This window comes from Tiliqua scincoides, chromosome 1 (genome assembly GCF_035046505.1).
Source record: "Tiliqua scincoides isolate rTilSci1 chromosome 1, rTilSci1.hap2, whole genome shotgun sequence".
In the NCBI taxonomy this organism is placed as follows: domain Eukaryota; kingdom Metazoa; phylum Chordata; class Lepidosauria; order Squamata; family Scincidae; genus Tiliqua; species Tiliqua scincoides.
Window position 1 is genome coordinate 214,214,519 of NC_089821.1, and position 12,049 is coordinate 214,226,567.

General features: G+C 40.6%; 1 protein-coding gene across 3 annotated transcripts in view; it reads left to right on the forward strand.

Annotated features, from left to right (window-relative positions):
• Positions 1-12,049, forward strand: part of SASH1 (SAM and SH3 domain containing 1) — a 164,336-nt gene that overhangs the window by 131,967 nt on the left and 20,320 nt on the right. For all 3 annotated transcript variants that reach the window (XM_066615509.1, XM_066615518.1, XM_066615526.1), the window contains 3 exons: positions 1,009-1,149; positions 9,692-9,827; positions 11,526-11,695. In XM_066615509.1, coding sequence (XP_066471606.1) covers positions 1,009-1,149; positions 9,692-9,827; positions 11,526-11,695 — 447 coding nt within the window. The remainder of the gene's footprint in view (positions 1-1,008; positions 1,150-9,691; positions 9,828-11,525; positions 11,696-12,049) is intronic.

The window sequence follows — 12,049 nt, forward strand, 5'->3', positions numbered from 1 at the left end:
GATTCGTAGAGGAACAAACCGCTGCTGTAGTAGTACAGCTAGCAAACTTAACATTAGCATTACAGGATGAGCATGTGTTCAACTACAAATGCTTAATGTCAGACATAGCCATGTTAAGCTACCTGGAATTTAGGCAAACTCACTGTATTTATTCTAACAAATATTGGCACCTGTTGAAAGCCAGAATGATCCCTGTTGTGAAAAAATGCTATGAAAATTGAATTTAACACAAGGAATAGGACTAGAGCTGTAGGTCTCAGACCTTGAAATTGTTTTTCTTGACTACCAAGATATTCAGTTCAGTCCAGGCAAGAAGAAAGCTATTTGTACAACAGTTATATTGTAACAGTTGTATTGTAACAGATGAGGTTATCTCCATCCTTGATGTTCCTGCAAGAAGTATAAAAGCTAACTATAATCTGACATTTACCTCCAGGACAGTGTATGTGGAATGATTCCCATGGAGTATGTGTAGGGAAAGGTTATGTCAGAACAGGTACCCCATTTTGTATTATTAAAGAGGAACCCCTGGAGCAGGAGATGAAAGGTATTTTATTCTGGTCCATGAATCTTACCTAAAAATCAACCCAAATGGCCAATTTCAAGATATCACTTGCCATACTTTTTTCCATATCTATATCCATCCATACTGAGATGGATACTCATTTATTCAGAGCCCAATCCTATGCATGTCTACTCAGATGTAAATCCCATTAGAGTCAATGGAGCTTACTCCCAAATAAGTATGAATAAGATTCCAGCCTCATTCATTCATATGTATAGTATGCCTCTATGGGAACTATTCACAAAAAATTGTTCCAGGGAAGGAAATGTAATGGAGAAGGGCTGTTCTTGTCAAGAGTAGCATGTAGAATGTTTTTTGGAGGGTCTGAAATTTGAGCTATAAATTTTTTTTACCAGGGGCTGCACTCCTTTGTTCTGATAGTTGGCCATGGAAAGATGAGGGTAAATAATGAACTTTGTTATAGTCTCTTTTCCATTTTACAGGGCAAAGATAATGATTTTTACAAAGAAGTGATCAAATCCCCCTCTACTTCCCGCATATCCCTTGGGAAAAAGGTGAAATCTGTAAAAGAGACCATGAAGAAAAGGATGTCTAAAAAATACAGCAGCTCCTTATCAGAACAGGTATGCAACTTTTGGTTTGTTTGTTGAATAAAACTTCTGGGAGCTTTACTTTTTAGAGTGCTGTAAGACTTGTTGATTCCTGCTTTTTAAGGGATCTCTGAAACAACAATGTCATTAGACAAACTCCCCATAGGTATAATGTAGTAAAGCAATTCAAGTCCCTTTCAAAACTATTTACTGTGAAAAGAGCTCCAATAAAATCATAAAAAGGAGTTGGCATTGAGCTAGGCCAGTAAAGTGCACTGTTCTGTAGTGTATACACTGGTAATTTGACTGGTAAAGGATGAATGCTTTTTATACAGTCTGTACTAATCTTCTGGCAACCTAGCAATCTGAAGGCATTTTCCAACACATATTCAGAATGACAAAGTAACATGCACTTTACAGCAAACCTCTATCCCAGTTTTAAAAAGGCATTAAAAAATTTCAGATATATTTATTTATGAAAATAGATTATGTGCCCTGTTCTATTGACCAGTTCATTCATTTTTATGATTTTTATTAAAAGCATTTGTCCAACTTTTTGTTTTAGTTTTTATTGCTTGGAAGCATTTTGCAATAAAAAGAAACTTCCACAGATCAGTTAAGATAACCCACCATTAAAACAATCAGTAGAAGAACAATTCAAAATCTACCATTTAGCTAAAAAAAATAAAAATTAAAATACTGTTTAAAACACACACACACACACAAAATAAAATCAACTACAAGTCTAACCTTGTTATACACAGATTTTTTATACAGGGATTTGACTCAACACGAATGGCCACTGCAAATAAGAAGGAATGTGCTGATCCCTGGAGAAGGGGGAAAATGCACCCCTTTAAAATGCTTTTCTTACTATTGTAGAGATTTTTATCTCAACATGATGAGAAGGGCTCTTTAAATTAAAGGAAAACAGTCCTTTACAATAGTCAGAGAGAGGGCAGCCAGCTGACAATCCAACAATCATTCTCTCCAAGTGAACCCCTCCCTTTCCCCTGAACATGTGAAAGAGAGATAATCCTTTCTAAGCACCTGGAGAGAGACTGATTGTTGGATTGTTGTCTTAATGACTCTATCTTAACATCACAAAGGTCAGCAAGGCTGTTTTTAAATCACCTGAGCAAGCAAACAGACTTTGTTTTTTAAATTGATTTGCAATAGTGCCATCCATGGATTTTTGCCATCCACCTGAGTTCTGGGAACAGAACCCAAGCAAATAATGAGACTCAACCTGTATATGAGAAATATTGCAAAACTATTACATTTATATCCTGACTTTCACCATAATAGATGACATCCTAGACCAGGGGTGTCAAACTTAAGACCCGGGGGCTGGATGTGGCCCGCGGAAGCTTTTTATCCGGCCCTCAGGCTCTCAGCTTCTGAGCAGTGCTGAGGTGTTACTGCTGAAAGGGCAGCCCTCATGAAACTGGGCTCTCCCATATCTTGAAATATGATCAAGTTTTGCATATTTTGTCATTTGCTACTAATAAGTTCCTAAGTTAGAAAAAGTGCTTATTTTTGGTTATGACCTGTTTAATGACATCACTTCCTGCCTAATTACATCACTTCTGGCCCTCAGCAGGCATCATGAATGCTATTCGGCCCTTGCTATGAAACGAGTTTGACACCCCTGTCCTAGACAGTCATATATAAAGGCACGGACCAGACCAGAACTTATAGTGCAATCCTAGGTGTGTCTACACAGAAGTAAGTTCCATTGTGTTCAGTGGGGCTTACTCCCAAGAAAGTATCTATAGGATTGCAACCTAACAGTTTTAGCTAGACTATGTCCTAAGCATAGACTATGTCCTAAGATCTCCAGCAGCTCATGGATCGTTTTAGCAAGGCCTGCCAAGATTTTGGACTGACAATCAGCCTGAAGAAAACACAGGTCATGGTTCAGGATGTGGACTCACCTCCCTGCATTACAATCTCTGAGCATGAACTGGAGGTTGTCCATGACTTTGTGTACCTTGGCTCAACGATCTCCGACACTCATTCTCTCGATACCGAGCTAAACAAGCGCATCGGTAAAGCAGCTACCACGTTTTCCAGACTCACAAAGAGAGTCTGGTCCAACAAGAAGCTGACGGAACATACCAAGATCCAGGTCTACAGAGCTTGCGTCCTGAGTACACTTCTGTACTGCAGCGAGTCATGGACTCTTCGCTCACAACAGGAGAGGAAACTGAGCGCTTTCCACATGCGCTGCCTCCGACGCATCCTCGGCATCACCTGGCAGGACAAAGTTCCAAACAACACAGTCCTGGAACGTGCTGGAATCCCTAGCATGTATTCACTGCTGAAACAGAGACGCCTGCGTTGGCTTGGTCATGTCGTGAGAATGGATGATGGCCGGATCCCAAAGGATCTCCTCTATGGAGAACTTGTGCAAGGAAAGCGCCCTACAGGTAGACCACAGCTGCGATACAAGGACATCTTAGGGCCTTAGGGATGGACCTCAACAAGTGGGAAACCCTGGCCTCTGAGCGGCCCGCTTGGAGGCAGGCTGTGCAGCATGGCCTTTCCCAGTTTGAAGAGACACTTTGCCAACAGTCTGAGGCTAAGAGGCAAAGAAGGAAGGCCCATAGCCAGGGAGACAGACCAGGGACAGACTGCACTTGCTCCCGGTGTGGAAGGGATTGTCACTCCCGGATTGGCCTTTTCAGCCACACTAGACGCTGTGCCAGAACCACCTTTCAGAGCGCGATACCATAGTCTTTCGAGACTGAAGGTTGCCAATACAATACAATGTCCTAAGCTAACAACCATCATACCATGCCCTAAGAAAGGAGGTATATTGTTACTTTTGGTTATTCCTATCCAAATGGAAGATCTTGCATCTCCTCACCTAGATTCACCTCTTTCTATTATTTCTTTAAAGATTTATTTTTCTGTGCTGCTATGTTGTTTTTATGCTACTATGTTTTATATTTTTATATATTGCTGATACTTTTATGACATTTAGTGCTGCTGCCTATGACTTAAAAAAAAACCTGTTTTGTTGCATTGTTTATGCTGACAGTTTTATGCTGTACATCTTTTATTTATGTAAGCTGCCTTGGGTACCCACATTAGTGGGGAAAAGGCAGCATAAAAATATATTAAATTAATAAAATCTTACCGTTTGGCATGAAATCCCTGTCCCACTGTTATGTGCTCTCTTCTCATAGGTACTGTAAAATCCTTTTACGGAAAATTAACAGTGCCTTTTTTCACCTTCAGTTTTTGGGGGTGAGGATGCATTCCTAAAATAAATAAATAAATGAGCATTGCAAATTAATTGAACAAAAAGAAATAACAATGCAGAATGTTTGGCTTTGTATGGAAATATCAGACTTTAAAAGCCATTCAGAGGTAGATAGTTATAGAAAAAAGGAATTCGTCACGGGGAGCAGCTCTCCCATCCCCCTTGCTGCTTGCCTCTGGTGCGTGGAAGGCTATTTCAAGAGTCCATCGCCAGTGGGCCCTAACAGGTCACAGGCCAGTGGTTCCCAAACCTTTTTGACTAGCGGCCCCCTGACCTACTGGGCCATATGGCTGCAGCTCACCATTAGGGCTACAATCCTCTACATCAGTGTTTCTCAGTCTGTGGGTCGGGACACGCTAGGTGGGTCGTGAGCCAATTTGAGGTGGGTCTCCATTCATTTCAATATTTTATTTTTAATATATTAAACTTGATGCTACCTTGGGATATGACTGTGTTTGGGGAAATGTTACAGACCTGTATTTTTAACAAGTTGATATGTATATTCTTTTAACAATGATAGTCAATGGGGCTTACTCCTGGGTAAGCGTGGGTAGGATTGCAGCCTAGGATAGTTAAAAATTTTCCTGCTTGATGATGTCACTTCCAGTCATGACATCACTTCCGGTGGGTCATGGCAGATTCTCATTCTAAAAAGTGGGTCCTGATTCTAAATGTGTGAGAACCACTCCTCTGCATTATATAGGATGGCTGGGTTTTCATGAGGATTCTGTGGCTCCCCTGGCTGGTTTCCGCAGCTCCCCATGGAGCCATGGCTCACAGTTTGGGAACCACTGACACTGGGCAACGAGGTGTTGACTGAAAGCCTGTGGAACTTTGGTTGTACAGCAAAGCTCCTCAAGTGGATGTGGTGTGCCATCATCAAAGATCATTTTTCTGTATCTTTAATTTCCTGATTGTAAAACTTCTATAGCTGATCTTTAAAGTTCATTCTTAAAAGATATCCTTTTAAACTGCTCTTTCAGTTTTCTCTGGCCAAAATCAATGTGTTTTTCCAGGCATGTTGCGTTTGGCAGACTTCACTCAATTTGGTTTGGTAGGTTGTCAAAATACCCAACACTTTATATTTTTTATTTGTTCATCAGTCTTTCCACTTGAACTATAAGCATAGTAAGTAATTGTTGGCAAGCAACCAATGGCACTGGCATATCTTGCAAACATAGTTTTCACTGATTAAATATCGCCCTCTAGAGGACTGTTGAATAATCTGGATTTGACAGTGTACCATTCTGATGTGTTCAGAAGCTAAAGGCTGGTGTTTGATAAGCAGAACACTGTAGCATGTGTTTATCTTTATGTCCTCTGAGACATGCTAGAATAATAGTGCCAAGCTGAATTCAGGTTTCCAGGCCCTGTATTTTATTCTGTCTTACACTGATCTCCAGTGATGTGGGACTCACTTCTATTCAGAAACCCTCCAAGGAGGGACTGTCACTTTGGTAGTGTATTTGCTCAGTACCATATCAGAGCAAGTCTGTAGCTGTTAGATACTGCTGCCACTGTAGATGAAGAATTCTTCTGTGAATTTGTGCAAAATGAGGAAAACTTCATTGTCTGTCTTCAAGTAAAGTCTGTTGTTGTCCATCAGACCATCCCAATGACATCATATTTCTTGTATAAAAATAATTATCTGTTTAATTCAGTACAATGGCAATAACATATTTATACACCCATCTCTTTTAAGTATCATTTCAGACACATTAGATAAGCGCAGAACGGCAATATAATGCTAGTAGTTGTACTGAACACTGCATGGCTCCTGAGCATCCTGAAATGTTCTAACACAGTCAACTTTTGGCAGGCAACCTTAAGTAAGATGCCTGGATCATTATTCAGTACAGCATTGTTGATACAACCACTATAATAAGTAAACATCAAATCCTAATTTATTTTAGTGCTGTAAAGGTTATTTATTTAAAAGTCTTATACCTTGTCACCCCTTCTGACCACCCCTTAAGGCAGCTTCCATAAATACAATAAAAACATTAAAAAGTGCAACAACAACAAAAATCACCACCACCCCACACATAAAAGCAAGAGGAGCACCCTGTCACAAATCAAACAATAACAAAAGATGCTAAACAAAAAAGCATTTAGACCTCACAGCAATGCTGACAGGGGGGTTGACGTTCTGGACTCTTTAAAAAAAGGGAGTTCCACAACAGTTGGTGCCATCATGAAAGAGGCCTACTCTGTGTCGCTACCAACCTAGCTTAAATTGGTGGCAGCACACCAGATTACCTTAGCAGGTAGTGCACCTCATTCAGAAGGCAGTCCCTCATGTGTGCCAGTTTCAAACCATAAAGGGCTTTAAAGCTCAAAATCGGCACATTGAATTGGAACTGAACTGGCAGTAAGTACAATCACAGCAACCACAAACTGCCAACTTCTTGTGACCAAGTGAACTGCTGTATTCTGCACCAACAGCAGATTCCGGACAATCTTCAAGTGCAGATCCACGTACAGCGTGTGGCAATAATTGAGCCTTGGTGCCGCCAATGCATGGACCACTGTAGTTGGGTCTGATTGATAATTGACACTTATCCATATGCTGAGTTAGACATGCTGTCTTTAATCCAAAAGAATGCACTGTTTATTTATTTTTTGCCTGCTTTTAAAGGCTTTTTGTGCTGAGCTTGGAACGGTGATGTTTTTAAAATGTGTAATTCTTTAACAACCAAACTTCAGTCTATTTAAAACGCTTCTTATTATAGACAACTTGTAAAATTTATAATGACAAAAAATAACATTGTGATAATAAGAATAAACAATAAAGAAAAATACATATTACGGAAAGAATTAAGAAACAGACATCAGGAATAACCTGACAGAAGTTAACTGTATTGCTAACTGTCAAAACCAAATCTGTTTAAAGATATTAAGTGCATTATACCTGAAAACCTGCTATAAACTGGAGAACTAAGCAATGTGAATATTTCAGTGCCTTAATTTGAAAGCACAACTGCTGGTTTGTAGTTGTTCATGTGATTCTTGGAACTGACTGAGGACCCAGTCCTATCCAGCTTTCCAGCACTGGTGCAGCCATAATGCAGCCCTGAGATAAGGGAACAAATGTTCTGATACCTCGAGGAGGCATCTGTGACTGCCTTCCCACCACAGGATGCAGTGCACGTCCTATTGGCATGGCTGCACCGGCACTGGAAAATTGGATAGGATTGGGCCCTGGTTTACAGTACAATCCTTGCTTAACTCTTTCAATTCTATGACATGTTGTGTCCTGTAAGCATCTTAGCTCTTAGCATTAGGAATTGCCTGAATACTTGCAAGAAGTTACAGGCAGCAAAAGTGTTCACAACTAGAGTACAAAAAGTACAGAAATTTTTTTAAAATGGAAGGCACTGTGTATTAGCAATCTGTGGCTTCAGTTTCCCCAGAGATTTGATTTGTGGGAAGATGTTTCCTGATGACTCTGCAGCATGAAAATAACAGGTTTCGTTCAGTTGGGTTTGTGATTGCATGTCTGTGGAATAAACCAGCAATTCCTGTATATCAGCAGGTTTTCTTTTAATTTCTTGCTCCAGCTACTCTTGCACATCTTTTCATACATTTTCTTGCATTGTCATTTATCAAACAAAGTGGTTTCTTACACACCTACACCCCCACACAAACATGAATGTGTGTACTTCTGATTGCATATAGCTTCTACAAATGATTGTTTTAGCCAGTATGTTGCCAACGTTTGCATGGATGAGATCTTTTTGAATCTGTCTTGTTATTTGAATGAATGAACAAATTAAACAGCGCCTGAAATGTTTCACATAAAGGATTTTTGCTTTGCTTACAGTTCTCATTTCAAAGTTGCACAATCAGGTCAGTTCATTTTAACATCATACATAAGAAAAAGATGCCAGTAATTCACTCCAAACTATAACAGTTCTTCATCTGACATTTCATGCACTTTATTTTAACTTTGTCCAACCAGCAAACTGCCTTGAAAAAGCCTGATTCTAAGGCTTACAGCAGTAGCAACAACAGAAAACAGCAAAATCAGAAGTAGATGCTAAGGTACAGGTGAAGGATACAAGATATGGAATCAAATCATTTTGAAGGATGTTTTGATGTTTAAGGCAACTGGATGTAAAAGAAAAAACTATAAAACAAATTACTGAACTATAATACATATATGAAAGAAAGAAACAAGGAAGTAAACCTTGTATGATTTTTACCATTTCTGGTCTTTTCTATCTCTTGCAAATAATATTCTATAGCCTGAAAGGGCGAATTACCTTAAATTGATTAAATTGATCTAAGTATTAAGAAGTTTGGTGTCTTTTTAAAAGGAAATTTCTAGCTCTGGAGTTCACAGCAGTTATTACTTTGTGTATACAAAGGACATTTTCCAAAGACAACCGGGTAGTCACAGACACGAGCACCTACCAACTAAGCACCTCAAACTTTAGGGTTGGGTGGGTGCAAGTGAAGATGTACTTAAGTTGCCAAACTTAAGGCTACAATCCTACACACACTTTCAAGGGAGTAAGTCCTACTGAGTTCAGTGAAACATACTTCTGATAATACATAGAACTGTGTGGAAGGTGGCAATCCTATACACCCTTACCTGAAAGGATATTCCATTGAACTTAATGGGATTTGCTTTTGAGTTGAAATGCACAAGATTGCACTAGAAATGGGAGGCTTTCGATGACTGTAGAAAAAGACCAGGGTTTAGTTTCCAGTCTTAACACTGACTTTCTGTGTAGCTTTGGGCAAGTCGCTTCATGTTTGTAGGACAGGCCACTTTTTCTCCTGTGTAAGATGCAGTTACTATCCTTGCCATAAAAGAACCTGCTCTTATCCCCTTCTAGAACAGGGTCTTTGGCCCAGCTTTAGTATGCTACTGCAATTCAGATGTGTAGCAATGTGTTTTATCCTAGATGTGTTTCTTAGCCAGTGGTACTTGGGTGGTATCTGGTGGTACTCATGGGACCCCTCACAGGACCCACCACCTGGCAGAGAGACCAGGAACGTGACACAACAGTGGCAGGAGGTTCCAAAGTACGCTTTTCCATGCTAAAAAAAGCCTTCCTGCCCACCTGAGCCTCTTACTGGTGTTTGACATGTTGCATCTGGCCTACCAACCCAAATGTAACAGGCAATAATATCATCACCAGTTACTTCCGGTGGTAATAGTTGGACCTTATGAAGTGGTATGGTAGAGGACAAACTTTGAGAAACACTGTCCTAGATGGTAACAATTGGCAAAGTACACAGACACTTAAGTGTATGAGAATCTGAGAATAAAATTGCGTGGTAATTTTCTTTCAGGAATCCAGCCTGGATGTAATGCCAGAATCTCCTCAGTCACCACAACCAGATACTGATTCTCTGGATAAACCCAAGCTGAAAGCTGGTGGCTCAGTAGAAAGTTTGAGGAGCTCCCTAAGTGGTCAAAGTTCAATGAGTAAGTAATAGTAGAAAACCATCATTTGGGTCATCCTTACTGTTGCTTCAGAATCCGGAATTATTATTTTTTTGTTGCAGCAGCAGCACAGCACATAGGGGGGAAAAATGTGAAGCATGGTTGAAACAACAGATGCTGGAGGGCAAGTCAGTCAGCACTTAGATGCTGCAGAACTTCAGCTCTTATCTTCTCCAAGCAGGCAGCATGTGCACCAATATTCCTAGGGTATTTTTCTTGGCAGCCTCAAAGAAACTGCTTTGTCTGACATAACAGGGATTGTGCCTGTGAAGGGAATGAACAAACCCAATGCATGGTTCAGAGACATTGTTGGATTTCCTACTGAGTAGTGCTTGATAGTTTATAGAAACACTGAGTTGCGCTTTCCGACTTGCTGTGTGACTTGCTGGGCATTCTCACTTGATGAAAAGTATAAAAACAATGCTACCAAAAGTTCGTGCTTGGGCGGTTTTGCACAAAACAGGTACACTGCATGCAGTCATCTATCAATTCATCTGCTGTAAATTAATAAGAATCTGGCTGATAATGTGAGGATGGTTTTTGCAAGAGGAAAAAGCCCACAGGCTTCATGGCACTCAAATGTTTCAAATGGAAGCATCATGGCTGCATAGGAAGATACTTGAAAATGAAAAGTTGGAGCCACCATATGCCTGTCTTACAGAAGGAGGACTTTCAACGAGAGAAGTGGCTGTAGCTGACACTTTCAATCATGTATATATAATTTTGTGTGTTTATGAAACTTTGGGTGCTGGTGAGGTTCCAAGAATTCACTCTTATTTTCAGAAGTAATGTTAGACGCACATTCTAACAATTAGATGTGGCTTTTTGCTAAACTGAACGGATGACTATGTCAGAAGAGAGTCTTTTGTGCTTGTCTTGTTTTTGCTTCCCTTTGGCTTGGAACAGTATCCTTTCAATCAAAATCAGCCCAGCATTGTTGAGGGTTCTGTTGTTGCCTGCAGTGTTGACTACAGAAGAAGAACCCCACTGGGTCTAGCCAAAGGCTCATCTAGCCCAACTTCCTGCATCTCACAGTGGCCCACTAGATGCTGCAGGGAGCACACAAGACAACAAGATACCTGTATCCTGTTGCCACTCCCTTTCACCTGGCATTTTGAGGTAGTCTGCTTTTAAAACCAGGAGGTTTTACATTCCTATCATGGCTTGTAACTAGTTATGGACTTTTCCTCCATAAATTAGTCCAATTCCTTTTTGAAGGCATCCTGGCCAGAAGTGTGGCCATCCTGTGGCAAGAAGCCCCATAAATTAATGACATGCTGGGTAAAGAATATTTTCTTTCTTCTGTTCTAATTCTCCAGACACTCAGTTTTAGTGGATGTCCCCTGGTTCTGGTGTTGTGTGGGAGGGAAAAGATTACATGCTGCTGGGGGAATGGCTGTTATAGTGGTTGCTGCCTCCAGTGCTTCAGCATGTGCTGAGAAAGTCTGAACCAAGCTGTTTGAATACAGTGTTGTGGCAAACATTTGCAGCAAATAGCTCTCTGGGGAGCCACTAAACGTAGTGTGTTTTTGCTAGCACTAATATTAAGAGATATCATGTGTGTGAATAAACAAACTTAAAGATCAGAAGGCACAGAGCTGCTTGCCTTCCTTATAATTGGTCCTCCTAAGAAGCTGCTGGATTTTGTTGTGGTTGAAAAACTCTTTCCATCACAAACAGGTGGACAGACAGTGAGCACAACAGATTCCTCGGCCAGCAACAGAGAAAGTGTCAAGTCTGAAGATGGTGATGATGAGGAACTTCCATACAGAGGGCCGTTTTGTGGCCGGGCCAGAGTTCACACAGATTTTACCCCCAGCCCTTATGATACTGATTCACTCAAACTCAAGGTACCAGATTTCCTTTTGGATGATATGCCACTGATCAAATTCAGTGAGACTTCCTAACTAAGAAAGTGTTCTGATAAGCTTTGTTTGTGCTAAAGCCTCTGGTTGCCTATTGTAACATTTTGGCTAGTTCTTCACATGTCCATTTTGCTTCAAATTAGGATTGTGAGCTGCTCTTTGTAGCAGCAAAAAGTACAATATGTTCCCTGTGCAGATATTGAGTCCTACTATATTCTAGTGTGTGCGCACACAGGCATACCTCCCCCCCCCCTTCCCAAAATAGGAGAGAGTAGCTGGTGATGGCTCTTGAGGATATTGCAGCAGCCAGGATTTTACAGTGCTCCTCACACATGCACA